The sequence below is a fragment of the Trachypithecus francoisi genome, unplaced genomic scaffold (assembly GCF_009764315.1).
Source record: "Trachypithecus francoisi isolate TF-2019V2 unplaced genomic scaffold, Tfra_2.0 Lachesis_group6, whole genome shotgun sequence".
Classification (NCBI taxonomy): domain Eukaryota; kingdom Metazoa; phylum Chordata; class Mammalia; order Primates; family Cercopithecidae; genus Trachypithecus; species Trachypithecus francoisi.
This window is the reverse complement of record NW_022681471.1, coordinates 71782531-71801655: the sequence shown is the minus strand read 5'-3', so window position 1 is coordinate 71801655 and position 19125 is coordinate 71782531. Positions and strand designations below refer to the sequence as shown.

The 19125-nt window shown below is 41.3% G+C and overlaps 1 protein-coding gene across 1 annotated transcript in view; it reads left to right on the top strand.

Annotated features, from left to right (window-relative positions):
• TAF1 (TATA-box binding protein associated factor 1) overlaps positions 1 to 19125 on the top strand; it is a 117127-nt gene that overhangs the window by 57143 nt on the left and 40859 nt on the right. Inside the window, 3 exon segments of the mRNA XM_033200891.1 lie at positions 1512 to 1634; positions 2361 to 2453; positions 2539 to 2623. Coding sequence (XP_033056782.1) covers positions 1512 to 1634; positions 2361 to 2453; positions 2539 to 2623 — 301 coding nt within the window.

Sequence of the window (19125 nt, the reverse complement as noted above, 5' to 3'; positions counted from 1 at the left end):
CCTACATAACTCATTAGAAAGGGCAAAGGAAAGTGAGTTTCTAGGAAGTCAGCTGTAGCTGAGAGACTAATCAATGTTTTAGGAAGGAGGAATTTAAATTTTTTTTTCGTATTTTTAACCAACCAAGCAGCAAGTGCTAGAAGTTTTAATTTTTAAATGATAATCTATCTATATTCCCTCTTCTTACAAAAACGTTTAATGGTACTTTATAAACCTACAAAAGTATAAGTATGAAGTAGACATTTCACAAAAGAGGATAGCTAGCCAGTAAACATGGAAAGATTCTCAACTTGACGGATTATTGAGGAGATGCAAATTTAAACCACGATGTCACTACATACCCACTGGAAAGGCTAAAATTAAAAAGACTGACAATACCAAGTGTTGATGAGGATTTGGAGCAATAGGAATACAAACTTTTTCCTACTAGAGTCTAAAATAAATTTATTGGGTTAGGTCCCATTATACAAAAGTCACAAATCAGTAATCATGTTTAGTGTTGTTCAGCAGTAGTTTTATACCAAAAACAGAGAGCATGATCTTAAAGCCTAAATTGCTAAAGATGTTTTTTTTGTGTGTGTGGCAGCTATGATGTTGACACTCAGGGAAGTATAAATTTTTGTGAACCAGAAGAATAGAATGTAGAGTACCTAAAGAAGTTGTTGACGTATCCTTTTTGACCGTTTTACTGGAATAGCTGTTGTTTTTTTTTTTGTTTTTTTTTTTTTTTTGAGACAGAGTCTTGTTCTGTCACCCGGGCTGGAGTGCAGTGGGATGATCTTGGCTCACTGCAACCTCGCCTCCTGGGTTCAAGTGATTCTTGTGCCTTGGCCTCCTGAGTAGCTGGGACCACAGGTGTGTGCCACCACACCCAGCTAATTTTTTTTTTTTTTTTTTTTTTAATTCTTAGTAGAGATGGGGTTTTGCCATGTTGGCCAGGCTGGTCTCAAGCTCCTGGCCTCATGTGATCCACCTGCTTGGCCTCCCAGATTGCTGGGATTACAGGTGTGAGCCACTGTGCCCAGCCTGGAATATCATTTATCTTGACTTTTTGTCATTCCGTAGACAATTCAAAGTTACACTTTCTGGGGCAAGGGTCATAGATAGCTAGCTGAACCTTAAATTATCCTTAATTTTTTTTTTTTTTTTTTTTTTGAGATGGAGCCTTGCTCTGTCGCCCAGCCTGGAGTGCAGTGGTGCGATTTCGGCTCACTGCAGGCTCCACCTCCCAGATTCATGCCATTTTCCTTCCTCAGCCTCCTGAGTAGCTGGGACTACAGGCGCCCGCCAACATGCCCGGCTAGGTTTTTTTTTGTATTTTTAATAGAGATGGGGTTTAACCGTGTTAGCCAGGATGGTCTCGATCTCTTGACCTTGTGATCTGCTCGCCTCAGCCTCCCAAAGTGCTGGGATTACAGGCATGAGCCACCACGCCCAGCAAATTATCCTTGATTTTTCTGTGGTGATCACACCTTAGGGAAACCTCTGTCTTGGCTTTGCTTTAATTTCAGAAAGAAGACAAATTAGCTCGCTTAGAGAAAGCTATCAACCCCTTGCTGGATGATGATGACCAAGTGGCCTTTTCTTTCATTCTGGACAACATAGTCACCCAGAAGATGATGGCAGTTCCAGATGTAAGCTGTCTCAGTGCCAAATATTGTGAGGATCATGCAGGGGAAAGGAAAAATGTATAGGGTGTACGTGTATGTGTATTTTGGAGAGTCTACGTGGATATGTCAGTTGTGACTGGTATATGATTTTAAATATTGACCTTTTTGCTGTGTGGGTACATTGTCTTTTTTTTAAAGAGTACATTATCATTGAAATCAAAGAGGCCAGGAATCTTTGGATGTAGGGAGGTTTTTGCTTCCTGTTGCTGACATTCAGTATATGAATGCTCCTGAGTAGCCCTATAGAGAGAGGGTGCTAGCAAATGTGAGGCTTTTGATTTAGAGGTGCTTCTAAGCAAATGATACTTTGATAATTAGACACCGCTGGTTGTCTTTTATTTCGTTTTTATATTGTTATGGTGATCCTCCCCAGGAATTCTCAACAGTTTCCTTTTGCAGTATAGGAATGTTTCTACGTCTGTAATGCTATAAAACTTCTGAATGGGACTAGGGAATAAGAAATTTTAATTATGACTATAGAGCAAGTGTTTTTACCCTATCATGGCATAGAAATCCTTAAAGGAATCTGTGAACCCCTTACATTATATACAGAAGTTTTGTATGATTATGTGTTTTTCTAGGGAAAGAGTCCATAGTTTTTTATAGGAATATTTGTAACCCAACAAAGGTGGTGAAATTCTGGTATGAAGAGTGATTTCCATTTAATTTCTTATGCTTTCTATTTACTAGTCTTGGCCATTTCATCACCCAGTTAATAAGAAATTTGTTCCAGATTATTACAAAGTGATTGTCAATCCAATGGATTTAGAGACCATACGTAAGGTGAGTGACTGATTTGATCTAAATGCCTTTTTGTAATCAAGTGACTGTGTGTGTGTATCTGAGTGCCTGATTCTTTTCATCACAGAACATCTCGAAGCACAAGTATCAGAGTCGGGAGAGCTTTCTAGATGATGTAAACCTTATTCTGGCCAACAGTGTTAAGTATAATGGTGGGTATTTCTCTTTATTTTCTTTCCATGAATCCATCCATCTTCTATCCATCTAACATTACTTAGCATTATTAAAAATATTTTTTTTGAGGCCAGGCGCGGTGGCTCAAGCCTGTAATCCCAGCACTTTGGGAGGCGGAGACGGGCGGATCACGAGGTCAGGAGATCGAGACCATCCTGGCTAACACGGTGAAACCCCGTCTCTACTAAAAAAAAAATACAAAAAAATTAGCTGGGTGAGATGGCGGGCACCTGTAGTCCCAGCTGCTCGGGAGGCTGAGGCGAGAGAATGGCGTAAACCCGGGAGGCGGAGCTTGCAGTGAGCTGAGATCGGCCACTACACTCCAGCCTGGGCGACAGAGCGAGACTCTGTCTCAAAAAAAAAAAAAAAAAAAAAAAAATTTTTTTTTTTGAGACAGGATCTTGCTCTCCTAACCAGGCTGGATGCTATGGTGTGATCATAGTTCACTGAACCAGGCACATGCCACCGCGCCAGGCTCTTTTTTAGTAGAGACAGGTTTTGCTGTTTTGCCCAGGCTGAGCTCAAGCAATCCTCCCACCTTGGCTTCGCAAAATGCTGGGATTACAGGCATGAGCCAACACTCCTACCCAGCATTATTAAAATTTATGTGCATAAAGCAGCCTTGAGCAGTGGTCGCAGAATCAATTGAGCGACTTAGTCTTTTTATTTTTATTTTTTTGAGACGGAGTTTCACTCTTGTCGCCCAGGCTGGAGTACAGTGGTGCGATCTTGGCTCACTGCAACCTCTACCTCTCCCAGATTCGAGTAATTTTCCTGCCTCAGCCTCCTGAGTAGCTGGGATTACAGGTGCCTACCACCACGCTCAGCTAATTTTTGTATTTTTAGTAGAAATGGGGTTTCACTATGTTGGCCAAGCTCGTCTCGAACTCCTGACCTCAGGTGATCCATCTGCCTCAGCTTCCCAAAGTGCTGGGATTACAGGTGTGAGCCACACTCCTGGCCAGTCTTTTTTTTTAAAGCAAGCATATATTTTAGTGTGTATGCTGTATAAAGATTGCTGTTAGCCTTTAATGATGAAAAAGTAATATATGCTTACTTTTGAAATCTCGGAAGGCACAGAAAAATGAAGTGAGAATAAAAATCAAATGGATATTATTTTGGGCTCTGAGCCATCACTGCCTTTTCCTAGAATGTGAAAACTCACCTATGCCCCAGGCCCTTAAATGGAACTTAGGGAAATGGGTAGCTATAGACCGTGGTGAGCTTCCTTGGTGCATGGAGTTTTGCTCAGTACATGAGTTGATTGAATAACATATGCCAGGCTCTGTGCTAGCTGCTTAATCTACTGATAAGAAAGACAGTTACTGTCCTCAAGTAATTCACAATCCAGTTGGCAGAAAGAGACAATTAAAATGCAGCTTGGAACCAGGCACGGTGGCTCATGCCTGTAATCTCAACACTTTGGTAGGCTGAGGTAGGAGGATTGCTTGAGGCCAGGAGTTTGAGACCAGCCTGGGCACACATAGCAAGACCTTCCTTGTCTGTATAAAACACTTAAAAACAAAAGCTTAGCTAGGTGTAGTGGTGAGCGCCTGAAGTCTTAGCTATTTGGGAGGCTAAGGCAGGAGGATCACTTGAACTCAGGAGTTCAAAACTGTAATGAGCTATGATCACGCCCCTGCACTACATCCTGGGCGACAGCAAGACCCTGTCTCTATAAATAAATAAAATAAGTCAAATGCAGCTTGACAAGGGCTATAATAGAAGTATGTGCAGAGTGCATCAGATGAGAGCAAGGAATATCTTAACTGAGAGGGAAGCCTTCATAAACAAGCTAATACAGTTTTTAATGACAATTTTTAAACATTGAGTACTTATATGTGCTGGCACTGATGTTATAAATATCAAATTATATATGGTTTCTGTTCCAAATTAGTTTAGTTTAGTTGGGGAAACAGAAAAGAAAAATTATAGTACTTAAATTTTATTGCTATAAGCATGCACAGAGTATCACAGGACAGTATATCTAAATTAGAGTGGGGCTGGGTGCGGTGGCTCACGCCTGTAATCCTAGCACCTTGGGAGGCCAAGGTGGGTGGATCACTTGAGCTCAGGAGTGCAAGACCAGCCTGGGCAACATAGTGAGACCCCATCTCAAAAAAAAAAAGTGGGGTTAGAGGAAGCTTTCTGGAAGAGGATTTTCTTTTTTCTTTTTCTTTTTTGTAAATAGAGATAGGGATCTTGTTGTGTTGCCCAGTCTGGTCTGGAACTCCAGGACTCAAGCCATCCTCCTATCTTGGCCTCCCAAAGTGTTAGGATTACAGGCATGAGCCACCATACCCATCCAGTTTTCTTAAGCTGAATTCTGAAAGATCAGTGGTGTTTACTTGGCAAAGAATGTGGAGGAGAAAATGTTCTAGGTGAGAGAACAGCAATATGTAAAGGCACAGAGGCCTGAAATTGCATGATAAGTTTAAGAAACAGGCTGGGTGTGGTGGCTCACGCCTGTAATCCCAGCACTTTAGGAGGCTGAGGTGGTGGGATCCCCTGAGGTCGGGAGTTTGAGACCAGCCTGACCAACATGGAGAAACCCCGTCTCTACTAAAAATACAAAATTAGCCGGGCGTGGTGGCGCATGCCTGTCATCCCAGCTACTCAGGAGGCTGAGGCAGGAGAATCGCCTGAACCTGGGAGGTGGAGGTTGCAGGGAGCCGAGATGGCGCCATTGCACTCCAGCCTGGGCAACAAAAGTGAAACTCCGTCTCAAAAAAAGAAAAAAGAAACAAGGTGGTGGGGTTGCAGTTCAAGTGTACATATTAGTGAATAACTGTTTAGAGAGGCAGGCAAGAGTCAAATCATAGAGGATTTTGTGTGCTGTACTTGAGTTTGTACTTGATCCTAAATAGGAAAACACTGCAGGAATGAAACAGGGAAACGATTTCTTATAATTCCTTAAACAAATAGAAGAGGGAGCTAAGGGTGTTTGAGAGAATTATCTAGCATACTGAGGTTCTCAACTAAGAATCCACGTGATTATAAGACTTTTCTCCTGTAATTTTTAGCAGTAAGTAGTATGACTGTTAAGTTTGTCAGAAGAGGCAGAGAATTGGAGAGAAAAGGTGAAGGATTGGTCAGTCGGAAAGACTGATGAAGAAATAGGCGTTCTGGGCAAAGAACACAATGTTTAATATCATGGAAGAATGAAAGAACAGGGCAAGTTCAGGGAATTACACGTAACTAGGACATGCATATATCATTAAAGAGATGAGACTTCCATTTTTGTTCATTCTGGTTTGCGTTGAAAGAATGTACTTTCTCACTTTGCTCTGCTTATTACACATTGGAAATTGGAGAGTGGAAATGTCCCTTGTTGGGTCAATTATCCATTATTGTTTCATGAAAACACCTAAAGTTAATCACCCAGAATTCTGTCAGTGGAAGTGTTGGTAAGCTCACAGACGTCTAAAAAAGACTTATGTGTAGCAAGTGATAAGCAAGAGTGTTACAGAAAGGCACTTGACCTGGTGATGCCTGACTTAGGACATAGGGCAGACTTACAAGGAGCTTATGTAAAACAGTTAGAAAAACCAGAAGATACTAATAAAAAAGTAAGCAGAGGGCAGATGGACAAATCACAAAAGACAAAAATTAAATAGCTAACAAACATGAATAAATATTGTGTTGCACTAGTAATCGAAGAAATGTAATTGGGCCGGACATGGTGGCTCATGCCTGTAATCCCAGCACTTTGGGAGGCCGAGGCGGATAGATTGCCTGAGGTCGAGTTCGAGATCAGCCTGGCCAACATGGTGAAACCCCATCTCTACTAAAAATACAAAAGTTAGCCGGGCGTGGTGGTAGGCTCCTGTAATCCCAGCTACTTGGGAATATGAGGCATGATAATTGCTTGAACCTGGGAGGTAGAGGTTGCAGTGAGCCGAGATAGTGCCACTGCACCCCAGCCTGGGTGATAGAGTGAGACTTAGTCTCAAAAAAAAAAAAAAAAAATTGAAAGAGTTTTTTTTTTTTTTTTTTTATATGGAGTCTTGCTCTGTCGCTCAGGCTAGAGTACAGTGGCATGATCTTGGCACACTGCACCCTCTGCCTCCTGGGTTCAAGCGATTCTCCTGCCTCAGCCTCCCGAGTAACTGGGATTACAGGTTCCCGCCACCGTGCTCAGCTAATTTTTGTATTTTTAGTAGAGATGGGGTTTCCATCTTGGCTAGGCTGGTCTCGAACTCCTGACCTCATGAGCCACTGCGTCCGGCCAACTCAATTTTTTAGTAGACATAATGGTAGTAAGACAGGTGCTCTCACTTATTGCTGTTGGCAGTGTAAAATTGTGTGAGATTTCTGGAAAGCTATTTGGCAACATTGAGAGACTAAAAAATTATTCAGACTTTATTGAACAGACTTTATTGTCAGGTAGACTTGGATTTGAACATTGGCCCCAGCACTTAATAGCAATGTGACTTTGAGCAAATAACTTAGTCTCTGCTTTTCCTATCTGTAAAATAAGAATAATAGTACTCCCCTCTGAGGGTTGCTGTGAGGATTAAATAAAATAGTGCATGTAAGTAGTTAGCATGTGGTAAGATTATAATCCTAATCAGAGATGTAGTCAAAGGTATTCATGATAACTGTTATTTATATTAGCAAGGACTTATTTAACTTGAACAGTTGACGTAAAGGGGATGATGTTATAGTGCCATCTGTATAATTAATTATTAGGTACAGATTTAAAGCTCTTTTTTGGAGAACTTAATGACCAAAAAATGCTCACAATGTTAAGTGAGAAAAGCAGAGCACAAAGATGTTTATTTCATCTTAGTCATGCTTTTTAAAAAAAGATGTATATACATACAAAAAAGGCTGGAAGGAAACACACTCGAGTGATAATAGTGCTTATTTCTGTGACATGGGATTAGGATTGTCTTTGTTTTTCATCTTTTAAATGTTTTCCATGGTTTTTTCATGTATAGGAAGCAGGGAACTCTCCTAAGAGGAAGTGACTTTTGAACTGAGTTTTGAAGAATGATGATGATAATAACTACTTACTGAGCACCTACTGTGCCAAGGAAATAGTTAAGTGGAAAACGGTGGAGAAGTTCCTGGCAGATAGCACAAATGCAAAAGTAGATGAAGGTGCCTTGGATAGGGAAATGCCGGTAGTTAAATATGACTAGGATGCTAGTGGAATTACATTTGGTAGTGAGATTCGAGATTTTAAAGGTAGAGGGGCCAAATCATGAAAGGCCTAGTATGTTACACCAAACCTTTAGAAGGAGAAAGGGACATATCAGGTACTACTACCTGAATGTATCATTCCGAAACCTATCTGAAGAATGGATTGGAGGAGGGGAATAAGATAGAGACCGGTAAAGAAACTATTGACAGCATTCCCAATTGAAAATACTGATGGCCTGAACTAAGGTCAGTATCAATAAGAGTAAAAAAGATGAAGACGGGTGTAGAGATACTGAGGAGGTAGAATTGATATTTCATAAATGGTTAGAAGTTGGGGGGCATGGGTAAAGGATGGAGATTTTAAGATGGTATCAAGCACTCATGCTCTTGGGGGAAACATAAATTAGTACAAACGTTTTAGAGGACTGTAAATGTTCATTTCCATTGGCTAAGCACCTTCACTTCCAGGGACTACTCCACACAAGTTATAAAGGTACATATACAAACGTTCTGCAGCATTGCTTGTAATTGCAAAAGCATGGAGCATTCTAAATATCCAACAATAGGAAATTATTTTAAAAATGGCACATCTATGTGATGAAATACTGCTTAGCTATCAAAATGGTAGACTTAGCTAACAAATAGGTGTATTGTATATACTCATATGAAAAGATACTTTTTTTAATATATTTTTTATTATACTTTAAGTTCTAGGGTACGTGCATAACGTGCAGGTTTGTTACATATATATACTTATGCCATGTTGTGTGCTGCACCCATCAACTTGTCAGCACCATCAAGTCATCATTATATCATGTATAACTCCCCAATGCAATCCCTCCCTCCTCCCCCTCCCCATGATAGGCCCCAGTGTGTGATGTTCCCCTTCCCGAGTCCAAGTGATCTCATTGTTCAGTTCCCACCTATGAGTGAGAACATGCGGTGTTTGGTTTCTGTTCTTGTGATAGTTTGCTAAGAATGATGGTTTCCAGCTGCATCCATGTCCTACAAAGGACGCAAACTCATCCTTTTTGATGGCTGCATAGTATTCCATGGTGTATATGTGCCACATTTTCTTAATCCAGTCTGTCACAGATGGACATTTGGGTTGATTCCAAGTCTTTGCTATTGTGAATAGTGCCGCAATAAACATACGTGTGCATGTGTCTTTGTAGTAGAATAATTTATAATCCTTTGGGTATATACCCAGTAGTGGGATGGCTGGGTCATATGGTACATCTAGTCTAGATCCTTGAGGAATCGCCATACTGTTTTCCATAATGGTTGAACTAGTTTACAATCCCACCAACAGTGTAAAAGTGTTCCTATTTCTCCACATCCTCTCCAACACCTGTTGTTTCCTGACTTCTTAATGATTGCCATTCTAACTGGTGTGAGATGGTATCTCATTGTGGTTTTGATTTGCATTTCTCTGATGGCGAGTGATGATGAGCATTTTTTCATGTGTCTGTTGGCTGTATGAATGTCTTCTTTTGAGAAATGTCTGTTCATATCCTTTCCCCACTTTTTGATGGGGTTGTTTGTTTTTTTCTTGTATATTTGTTTGAGTTCTTTGTAGATTCTGAATATTAGCCCTTTGTCAGATGAGTAGGTTGCAAAAATTTCTCCCATTCTGTAGGTGCCTGTTCACTCTGATGGTAGTTTATTTTGCTGTGCAAAAGCTCTTTAGTTTAATGAGATCCCATTTGTCCATTTTGGCTTTTGCTGCCGTTGCTTTGGTGTTTTAGACATGAAGTCCTTGCCCATGCCTATGTCCTGAATGGTACTACCTAGATTTTCTTCTAGGGTTTTTATGGTATTAGGTCTAACATTTAAGTCTCTAATCCATCTTGAATTAATCTTCGTATAAGGGGTAAGGAAAGGATCCAGTTTCAGCTTTCTACTTATGGCTAGCCAATTTCCCAGCACCATTTATTAAATAGGGAGTCCTTTCCCCATTTCTTGTTTTTGTCAGTTTGTCAAAGATCAGATGCCTTAGATGTGTGTGGTATTATTTCTGAGGACTCTGTTCTGTTCCATTGGTCTATATCTCTGTTTTGGTACCAGTACCATGCTGTTTTGGTTACTGTAGCCTTGTAGTGTAGTTTGAAGTCAGGTAGCGTGACGCCTCCAGCTTTGTCCTTTTGACTTAGGATTGTCTTGGCAATGCGGGCTCTTTTTTGGTTCCATATGAACTTTAAAGCAGTTTTTTCCAATTCTGTGAAAAGTCATGGTAGCTTGATGGGGATGGCATTGAATCTATAAATAACCTTGGGCAGTATGGCCATTTTCACGATATTGATTCTTCCTATCCATGAGCATGGTATGTTCTTCCATTTGTTTGTGTCCTCTTTGATTTCACTGAGCAGTGGTTGTAGTTCTCCTTGAAGAGGTCCTTTACATCCCTTGTAAGCTGGATTCCTAGGTATTTTATTCTCTTTGAAGCAATTGTGAATGGAAGATCATTCCGATTGGCTCTCTGCTTGTCTGTTACTGGTGTATAAGAATGCTTGTGATTTTTGCACATTAATTTTGTATCCTGAGACTTTGCTGAAGTTGCTTATCAGCTTAAGGAGATTTTGGGCTGAGACGATGGGGTTTCTAAATATACCATCATGTCATCTGCAAACAGGGACAATTTGACTTCTTCTTTTCCTAACTGGATACCTTGATTTCTTTCTCTTGCCTGATTGCCCTAGCCAGAACTTCCAACCACTATGTTGAATAGGAGTGGTGAGAGAGGGCATCCCTGTCTTGTGCCAGTTTTCAAAGGGAATTTTTCCAGTTTTTGCCCATTCAGTATGATATTAGCTGGGTTTGTCATAAATAGCTCTTATTATTTTGAGGTAGTTCCATCAATACCGAATTTATTGAACGTTTTTAGCATAAAGGGCTGTTGAATTTTGTCAAAAGCCTTTTCTGCATCTATTGAGATAATCATGTGTTCTTGTCTTTGGTTCTATTTATATGCTGGATTACGTTTATTGATTTGCGAATGTTGAACCAGCCTTGCATCCCAGGGATGAAGCCCACTTGATCATGGTGGATAAGTTTTTTGATGTGCTGCTGAATCTGGTTTGCCAGTATTTTATTGAGAATTTTTGCATCGATGTTCATCAGGGATATTGGTCTAAAATTCTCTTTTTTGTTGTGTCTCTGCCAGGCTTTGGTATCAGGATGATGTTGGCCTCATAAATGAGTTAGGGAGGATTCCCTCTTTTCCTATTGATTGGAATAGTTTCAGAAGGAATGGTACCAGCTCCTCCTTGTACCTCTGGTAGAATTCAGCTGTGAATCCATCTGGTCCTGGACTTTTTTGGTGGATAGGCTATTAATGTTGCCTCGATTTCAGAGCCTGCTATGGTCTATTCAGGGATTCAACTTCTTCCTGGTTTAGTCTTGGGAGAGTGTAAGTGTCCAGGAAATTATCCATTTCTTCTAGATTTTCTAGTTGATTTGCGTAGAGGCATTTATAGTATTCTCTAATGGTTGTTTGTATTCTGTGGGGTCAGTGGTGATATCCCCTTTATCATTTTTTATTGCGTCTATTTGATTCCTCTCTCTTTTCTTCTTTATTAGTCTTGCTAGCGGTCTGTCAATTTTGTTGATCTTTTCAAAAAACCAACTCCTGGATTCATTGATTTTTTGGAGGGTTTTTGTGTCTATCTCCTTCAGTTCTGCTCTGATCTTAGTTATTTCTTGCCTTCTGCTAGCTTTTGAATGTTTTGCTCTTGCCTCTCTAGTTCTTTTAATTGTGATGTTAGAGTGTCAATTTTAGATCTTTCCTGCTTTCTCTTGTGGGCATTTAGTGCTATAAATTTCCCTCTACACACTGCTTTAAATGTGTCCCAGAGATTCTGGTATGTTGTATCTTTGTTCTCATTGGTTTCAAAGAACATCTTTATTTCTGCTTTCATTTCGTTATGTACCCAGTAGTCATTCAGGAGCAGGTTGTTCAGTTTCCATGTAGTTGAGCGGTTTTGATTGAGTTTCTTAGTCCTGAGTTCTAGTTTGATTGCACTGTGGTCTGAGAGACAGTTTGTTATAATTTCTGTTCTTGTACATTTGCTGAGGAGTGCTTTACTTCCAATTATGTGGTCAATTTTGGAATAAGTGCGATGTGGTGCTGAGAAGAATGTATATTCTGTTGATTGGGGTGGAGAGTTCTATAGATGTCTATTAGGTCCGCTTGGTGCAGAGATGAGTTCAATTCCTGGATATCTTGTTAACTTTCTGTCTCGTTGATCTGTCTAATGTTGACAGTGGAGTGTTAAAGTCTCCCATTATTATGTATGGGAGTCTAAGTCTCTTTGTAAGTCTCTAAGGACTTGCTTTATGAATCTGGGTGCTCCTGTATTGGGTGCATATATATTTAGGAGAGTTAGCTCTTCCTGTTGAATTGATCCCTTTACCATTATGTAATGGCCTTCTTTGTCTCTTTTGATCTTTGATGGTTTAAAGTCTGTTTTATCAGAGACTAGGATTGCAACCCCTGCTTTTTTTTGTTCTCCATTTGCTTGGTAGATCTTCCTCCATCCCTTATTTTGAGCCTATGTATGTCTCTGCATGTGAGATGGGTCTCCTGAATACAGCAGACTGATGGATCTTGACTCTTTATCCAGTTTGCCAGCCTGTGTCTTTTAATTGGAGCATTTAGTCCATTACATTTAAGGTTAATATTGTTATGTGGAACTTGATCGTGTCATTATGATATTAACTGGTTATTTTGCTCGTTAGTTGATGCAGTTTCTTCCTAGCCTCGATGGTCTTTACATTTTGGCATGTTTTGCCATGGCTGGTACCGGTTGTTCTTTCCATGTTTAGGGCTTCCTTCAGGGTCTCTTGTAAGGCAGGCCTGGTGGTGACAAAATCTCTAAGCATTTGCTTATCTGTAAAGGATTTTATTTCTCCTTCACTGATGAAACTTAGTTTGGCTGGATATGAATTCTGGGTTGAAAATTCTTTTCTTTAAGAACGTTGAATATTGGCCCCCGCTCTCTTCTAGCTTGTAGAGTTTCTGCCGAGAGATCTGCTGTTAGTCTGATGGGCTTCCCTTTGTGGGTAACCGACCTTTCTCTCTGGCTGCCCTTAAGATTTTTTCTTCATTTCAACTTTGGTGAATCTGGCAATTATGTGTCTTGGAGTTGCTCTTCTGGAGGAGTATCTTTGTGGCGTTCTCTGTATTTCCTGAATTTGAATGTTGGCCTGCCCTACTAGTGGGGGGAAGTCTCCTGGATGATATCCTGAAGAGTGTTTTCCAACTTGGTTCCATTTTCCCCCTCACTTTCAGGCACCCCAATCAGAAGTAGATTTGGTCTTTTTACATAATCCCATACTTCTTGCAGGCTTGTTCATTCTTTTTCTTCTTTTTTCTTTTGGTTTCTCTTCTCGCTTCATTTCATTCATTTGATCCTCTATCGCTGATACTCTTTCTTCCAGTTGATCGAGTCGGTTACTGAAGCTTGTGCATTTGTCACGTATTTCTCGTGTCATGGTTTTCATCTCTGTCCTTTCGTTTATGACCTTCTCTGCATTATTAGTCTGTCAATTCTTCCACTTTTTTTCAAGATTTTTAGTTCTTTGCGCTGGGCTACGTAATTCCTCCTTTAGCTCTGAGAAGTTTGATGGACTGAAGCCTTCTTCTCATCTCGTCAAAGTCATTCTCTGACCAGCTTTGATCCGTTGCTGGCGATGGGCTGCGCTCCTTTGCAGGGGGAGATGCGCTCTTATTTTTTGAATTTCCAGCTTTTCTGCCTGCTTCTTCCCCATCTTTGTGGTTTATCTGTCTCTGGTCTTTGATGATGGTGACGTACTGATGGGGTTTTGGTATAGGTGTCCTTCCTGTTTGATAGTTTTCCGTCTGACAGTCAGAAGGACTGTCTGTTGGTCTGTTGGAGATTGCTTGAGGTCCACTCCAGACCTGTTTGCCTGGGTATCAGCAGCAGAGGTTGCCGAAGATAGAATATTGCTGAACAGCGAGTGTACCTGTCTGATTCTTCCCTGGAAGTTTCCTCTCAGGGGTGACTCCACCCTGTGAGGTGTGGGGTGTCAGACTGCCCTAGTGGGGGATGTCTCCCAGCTAGGCTACTCAGGGGTCAGGGACCCACCTGAGCAGGCAGTCTGTCCGTTCTCAGATCTCAACCTCCGCGTTGGGAGATCCACGGCTCTCCTCAAAGCTGTCAGACAGAGTCGTTCGCGTCTGCACAGGCCCCCGCTGCTTCCCCTATTGGACTTCAGCTGTGCTCTGTCCCCAGAGATGGCGTCTACAGAGACAGGCAGGCTTCCTTGAGCTGCTGTGAGCTCCACCCAGTTTGAGCTTCCCAGCGGCTTTGTTTACCTACTTAAGCCTCAGCAATGGCGGGTGCCCCTCCCCCAGCCTCGCTGCTGCCTTGTGGATAGATGGCCGCAGACTGCTGTGTTAGCAGTGAGGGAGGCTCCGTGGGCTTGGGACTCTCCCGGCCAGGTGTGGGATATATTCTCCTGGTGTGTGCCCGTTTCCTTAAAGCGTTAGTATGGGGTGGGAGTTACCCGATTTTCCAGGTGTTGTGTGTCTCAGTTCCCCTGGCTAGGAAAACGGATTTCCTTCCCCCTTGCGCTTCCAGGTGAGGCGATGCCTCGCCCTGCTTCAGCTCTCGCTGGTCAGGCTGCAGCAGCTGACCAGCACGATTGTCCGGCACTCCCTAGTGAGATTGACCCCAGTACCTCAGTTGAAAATGCAGAAATCGGCCGGGCGCGGTGGCTCAAGCCTGTAATCCAGCACTTTGGAGGCCGAGGGGGCGGATCACGAGGTCAGGAGATCGAGACCATCCTGGCTAACACTGTGAAACCCCGTCTCTACCAAAAAATAGAAAAAACTAGCCGGGCGAGGTGGCGGGCGCCTGTAGTCCCAGCTACTCGGAGGCTGAGGCAGGAGAATGGCGGTAAACCCGGGAGGCGGAGCTTGCAGTGAGCTGAGATCTGGCCCACTGCACTCCAGCCCGGGCGACAGAGCGAGACTCCGTCTCAAAAAAAAAGAAAAATGCAGAAATCACGGTCTTCTGTGTCACTCGCGCTGGGAGTTGGAGACTGGAGCTGTTCCTATCCGGCCATCTTGCTGCGCCGCACCACCCAACCGAAAAGATATTCAAGTTGTATTATTGAGAACCATATACTCAACAGTATTTAGAAATGGGGGGTCACAAATTTGGATTCTATGGACAGGTAATACAAATGAGTGAAATGGGCTATGTTGTGGGGGCCAATAGAACTGGAGAGGAGGTATCCCATCTAGGAGTCAGTCATGTTAAGCTCAGTTGTTGCCATGGAATTGAATTACCAAAGGGAGAAATGGAGAATAGTTTTTACTTATACTTGTTTGTACTTAGGTATTTGAATTTTTTAGTGAGCACATAATACTTTGCAATTAAGAGAAATTTCCATTTTTGGAAGGATGAAGAAATCAAATGACATCCAAAATTCTGACTTGGGCAACAAGTGGTGCATTGACTAATATGGGAAAACAGGAAGAGTAGTGTAGTTTGGAGAAAAGATAGCAGAGTTCAACTTGCTATGTTGTATTGGGGTAAGACATCTAAGTGAAGACTTTTAATAGGTAGTTAGCTGTATACAGGTCAAAAGCTCAGATGATGATTTTTTTTTTTTTTTTGTGGGGACAGAGTCTTGCTCTGTCGCCCAGGCTGGAGTGCAGTGGTGTGATCTCGGCCCACGGCAACGTTCGTCTCCCAGGTTCAAATGATTTGCCTGCTTCAGCCTCCCAAGTAGCTGGGATTACAGGCACATGTCATCACACCCAGCTAATTTTTGTATTTTTAGTAGAGACGGGGTTTCACCATGTTGGCCAGGCTGGTCTCAAACTCCTGACCTCAAATGATCCACCTCCCTCGGCCTCCCAAAGTGCTGGGATTATAGGTATGAACTTTTGCACCTGGCCTCAGAAGAGAGTTTATACTATAATATGGTTATTTTTCAGATTAGCAGCATATAAAAAATAAGTAGATGAGCTCAAATAGGGAGTAGGGTACATTCCTTGACCCCTCTGATGTTGTATGTAAAATATGATTATTTTAATGAGTAGAAAGACCATAGATTTTATCAGATTATCAAAGTTGTGTGTGATCCCAAAAAAGATAAGAATCACTGTTTAGTTTAAGAGAGGATGTGGGATAAGAAAGACCTGACAAATTCCAATATTTAAGATAATAGGTGAGGCCCAGCGCAGTGGCTCACACCTGTAATCCCAGCATATTGGAAGGCCGAGGCGGGTGGATCGTGAGGTCAAGAGATCGAGACCATCCTGGCCAACATAGCAAAACCCTGTCTCTACTAAAAATACAAAAAATTAGTTGGGTATGGTGGCATGCGCCAGTTGTCCCAGCTACTCAGGAGGCTGAGGCAGGAGAATCACTTGAACCCGGGAGGCAGAGGTTGCAGTGAGCCGAGATTGCACCTCTGCACTTCAGCCTGGCCACAGAGCGAGACTCCGTCTCAAAAAATAATAAAAAAATAAAAAAAAAAAAAAGTGAATGAGGAGCGCCAGAATGAAAGAAGAAAACTAGGAGAGAATAATATACTGCAAACTAAGAGAAGAGAATTTCAAGAGGGAAATTACCAACGGGTCAGGTGCTACAGAGAAGACCAAAGAGGATGGTGATTAGAAGAGTTATTTCACTGAAGTGGGAGAATAAAAAGCTAGACTGCAGGGGTTATGAATGAATGGGAAGCAAGAAAGTAGAGATTGAGAGTTGCCTGTGAAGGGAAGAAGGAAGTAGACAATATGTTGAGGGGATGAAGGCAGTTGGACAGAGGAGACCTTTGTATAGGTTAAAGAGAAAAAAAAGGATGAAATGCCTATGAAAGTGGGAAGATAGACATTGAGAAGTTTCCGCCTAAGTAACATCTTAGTTCTCTGTAAAGTAGGAAACAGTATTTTTTGCTGAGATTAAAGTACGAGAAGGAATTTGAAGAAAAATATCAACAAGCGAATTATTTTCGTGGGAAATTGGAAAAGGAGCTGATTAGGGACATTTCAGAAGAATGCTGTTGAGCAGCCTTTCAGGGTCCAGCTGAAGATGGAGACTTTTTTTGAGCAGTATCATTTGGAACAGTTCTGTAATTTTTGTCAGTGCTCATCAGATCAAGTTAGGAAACTGAGAAGGCAGATGATAAAATTGATCAGGATTGAGATTTTGTTTTGTGGATGTGCTGGAAAGATTGGGAATTGAGGGTATTAGCAAAAAAAAAAAAAAAATTGTTGAAGTTTGGGCACCTCAACCAATAAGGATGCTTTATTGCAGAGGATTGTGACCATATAGTCTCCAGTTAGGGGGAATATCTCAGAGCAGCTTCACAAAAGCTTGCAATTTATTTGGCAATTTGTGTTTTATCTTAAAAACTTATGCAAATTTTCCTTTAGGCTTATCTGTACTTTAACTTGCTTCAAATTTCTTACCAAATTACTTCACATCCCCTCTCCAATCTTCAAGTAAAATTGCTGATTCAGGAAGCTATACAACAATGATCCGATAGCTTACTTTGGTATATTCTTCTGCATTACCTTAGTTTTTAAACATGGGGCTGATTATACATTAAAGTATAATCAGCCAGGAGAGGCTTAATATGTTGAGAGATAGAAATTAATGGGCCTGGCAATTTTCTTGAAGTAAGAGAAAGAGAATGAAAAACTGGACAGACACAAGGCTGTGGTAAGAAAGTTGAATATTTGGAGTTGAAAGTTCCAGAGGTGAAGCAGTTTTCAGTAGATAGCATTCTGGGTATAGCCATGGATGTGTTTGGTAGCCATGGATGTGTTTGACTGGAGCAAAGGTGCAAACTATTGGCACAAAGATTTGCAGGGATTTGGATAGGTTGTACATGTGAATAATAAAGTAACTCACTGTGATGGGAGAGATTTGGAGCCGAGAGAATGATTGTGCCAGGTGCATAAGTTTTTGTGAGTGAGAATCAGTTAATAATGGTGACTAAAGGTGAAGAACACAGATTTCAAACTCAGGTGTCCTGCAGGGGCCAGACAAATAATGTAAATGACTAAGGTGGGCCGGGTGGGATTGTGCTAAACTAGAAGAGTGCATATTCCATCTAAAGCAGCATGTCCTTCATCTGATTGTTGTCCTAAGGAAATGAGTATCCTGTGTTGCTAGATGTCTTAATTTTTCAAGAGAAGTTGAAAATCTGAATTTTTATGTGACATTTCTCAAATTTTTATATATTTGCAAATAGTTTAAATGTTTTTTTACTGTTGGACAAATAAAAACATCTATCTGCAGGCCAAATTTGGCTCCAAGTCTTCAACCTCTGGCATAGTGAAAAACAGGCCTTAGAGTAGGAGAGATTTTTTTTTTTATCCCCAAGAAGAAGTAAATAATGTCTAGGTAGTAGCAGTGGACAGCCTAGAAGGCTGACTTCCCCCCCTTCTTAACCAGTGGATGAGAGAATAGGAAACTTCTGAACAGGGCTATAAGGGTTAGTGGTGCCATGTGATATGAAATGATGACATCTAGAAAGACACCATAAAGACATTGAGGATTTAAGGCACATGAAATATTTCCTACTATCAGGTGATACACACGAAATAATATTTCTGTTTAAAACTTTGTTGGTTCAGCCAAATATGATCCTGTCTCTGTTTTTAATTAATAGTAACAAAGTCCAGGCTGGATGCAGCGGCTCACTCCTGTAATCCTAATGCTTTGGGAGGCCAAGGCAGGAGAATCTCTTGAGGCCAGAAGTTCAAGATCAGCCCTGGCAAGAGACCCTGTCTCTTAAAAAATTTTAAAAATTACCTGGGCATGGTGGTGTGTGCCTGTTGCTGAGCCCAGGAGTTCAAGGCTGCAGTGAGCCATGATTGTGCCACTGCACTCCAGCTTGGTTGACAGAGTGAGACCCTGTCTCAAAAAACAAAAAATATAAATAGTAACAAAGTCCATGTGGACTTTATTCTCTACTTTAAAATTTTTATTTTGTAAAATTTCATTAGTATTAAAGTTAATCTAAATTAGAATGGTATCTCTAACATTATTTTGACTCTTTATATTCAGATCCTTCACTCATATATACTGCATATGAGCATATTTCTATAACATTTTACACTGACTTCCTTGGACTTTATTTGTCACATATTTAGCCCGTGAACTATATTGTATATAGCCAGAATACTTAGCACTAAGATTAGGGTCATTAGGCAAAAACCAGAAGATAAGTAACACTCCATGTAAAACACATCTGGACATAGGCAGCATGTATCAGAGGAATTGGTCTCGTCCTTAAGTGATGACAGTGGACTGTACGCTAATTGTAGAGTTAAACCCTTGTACCT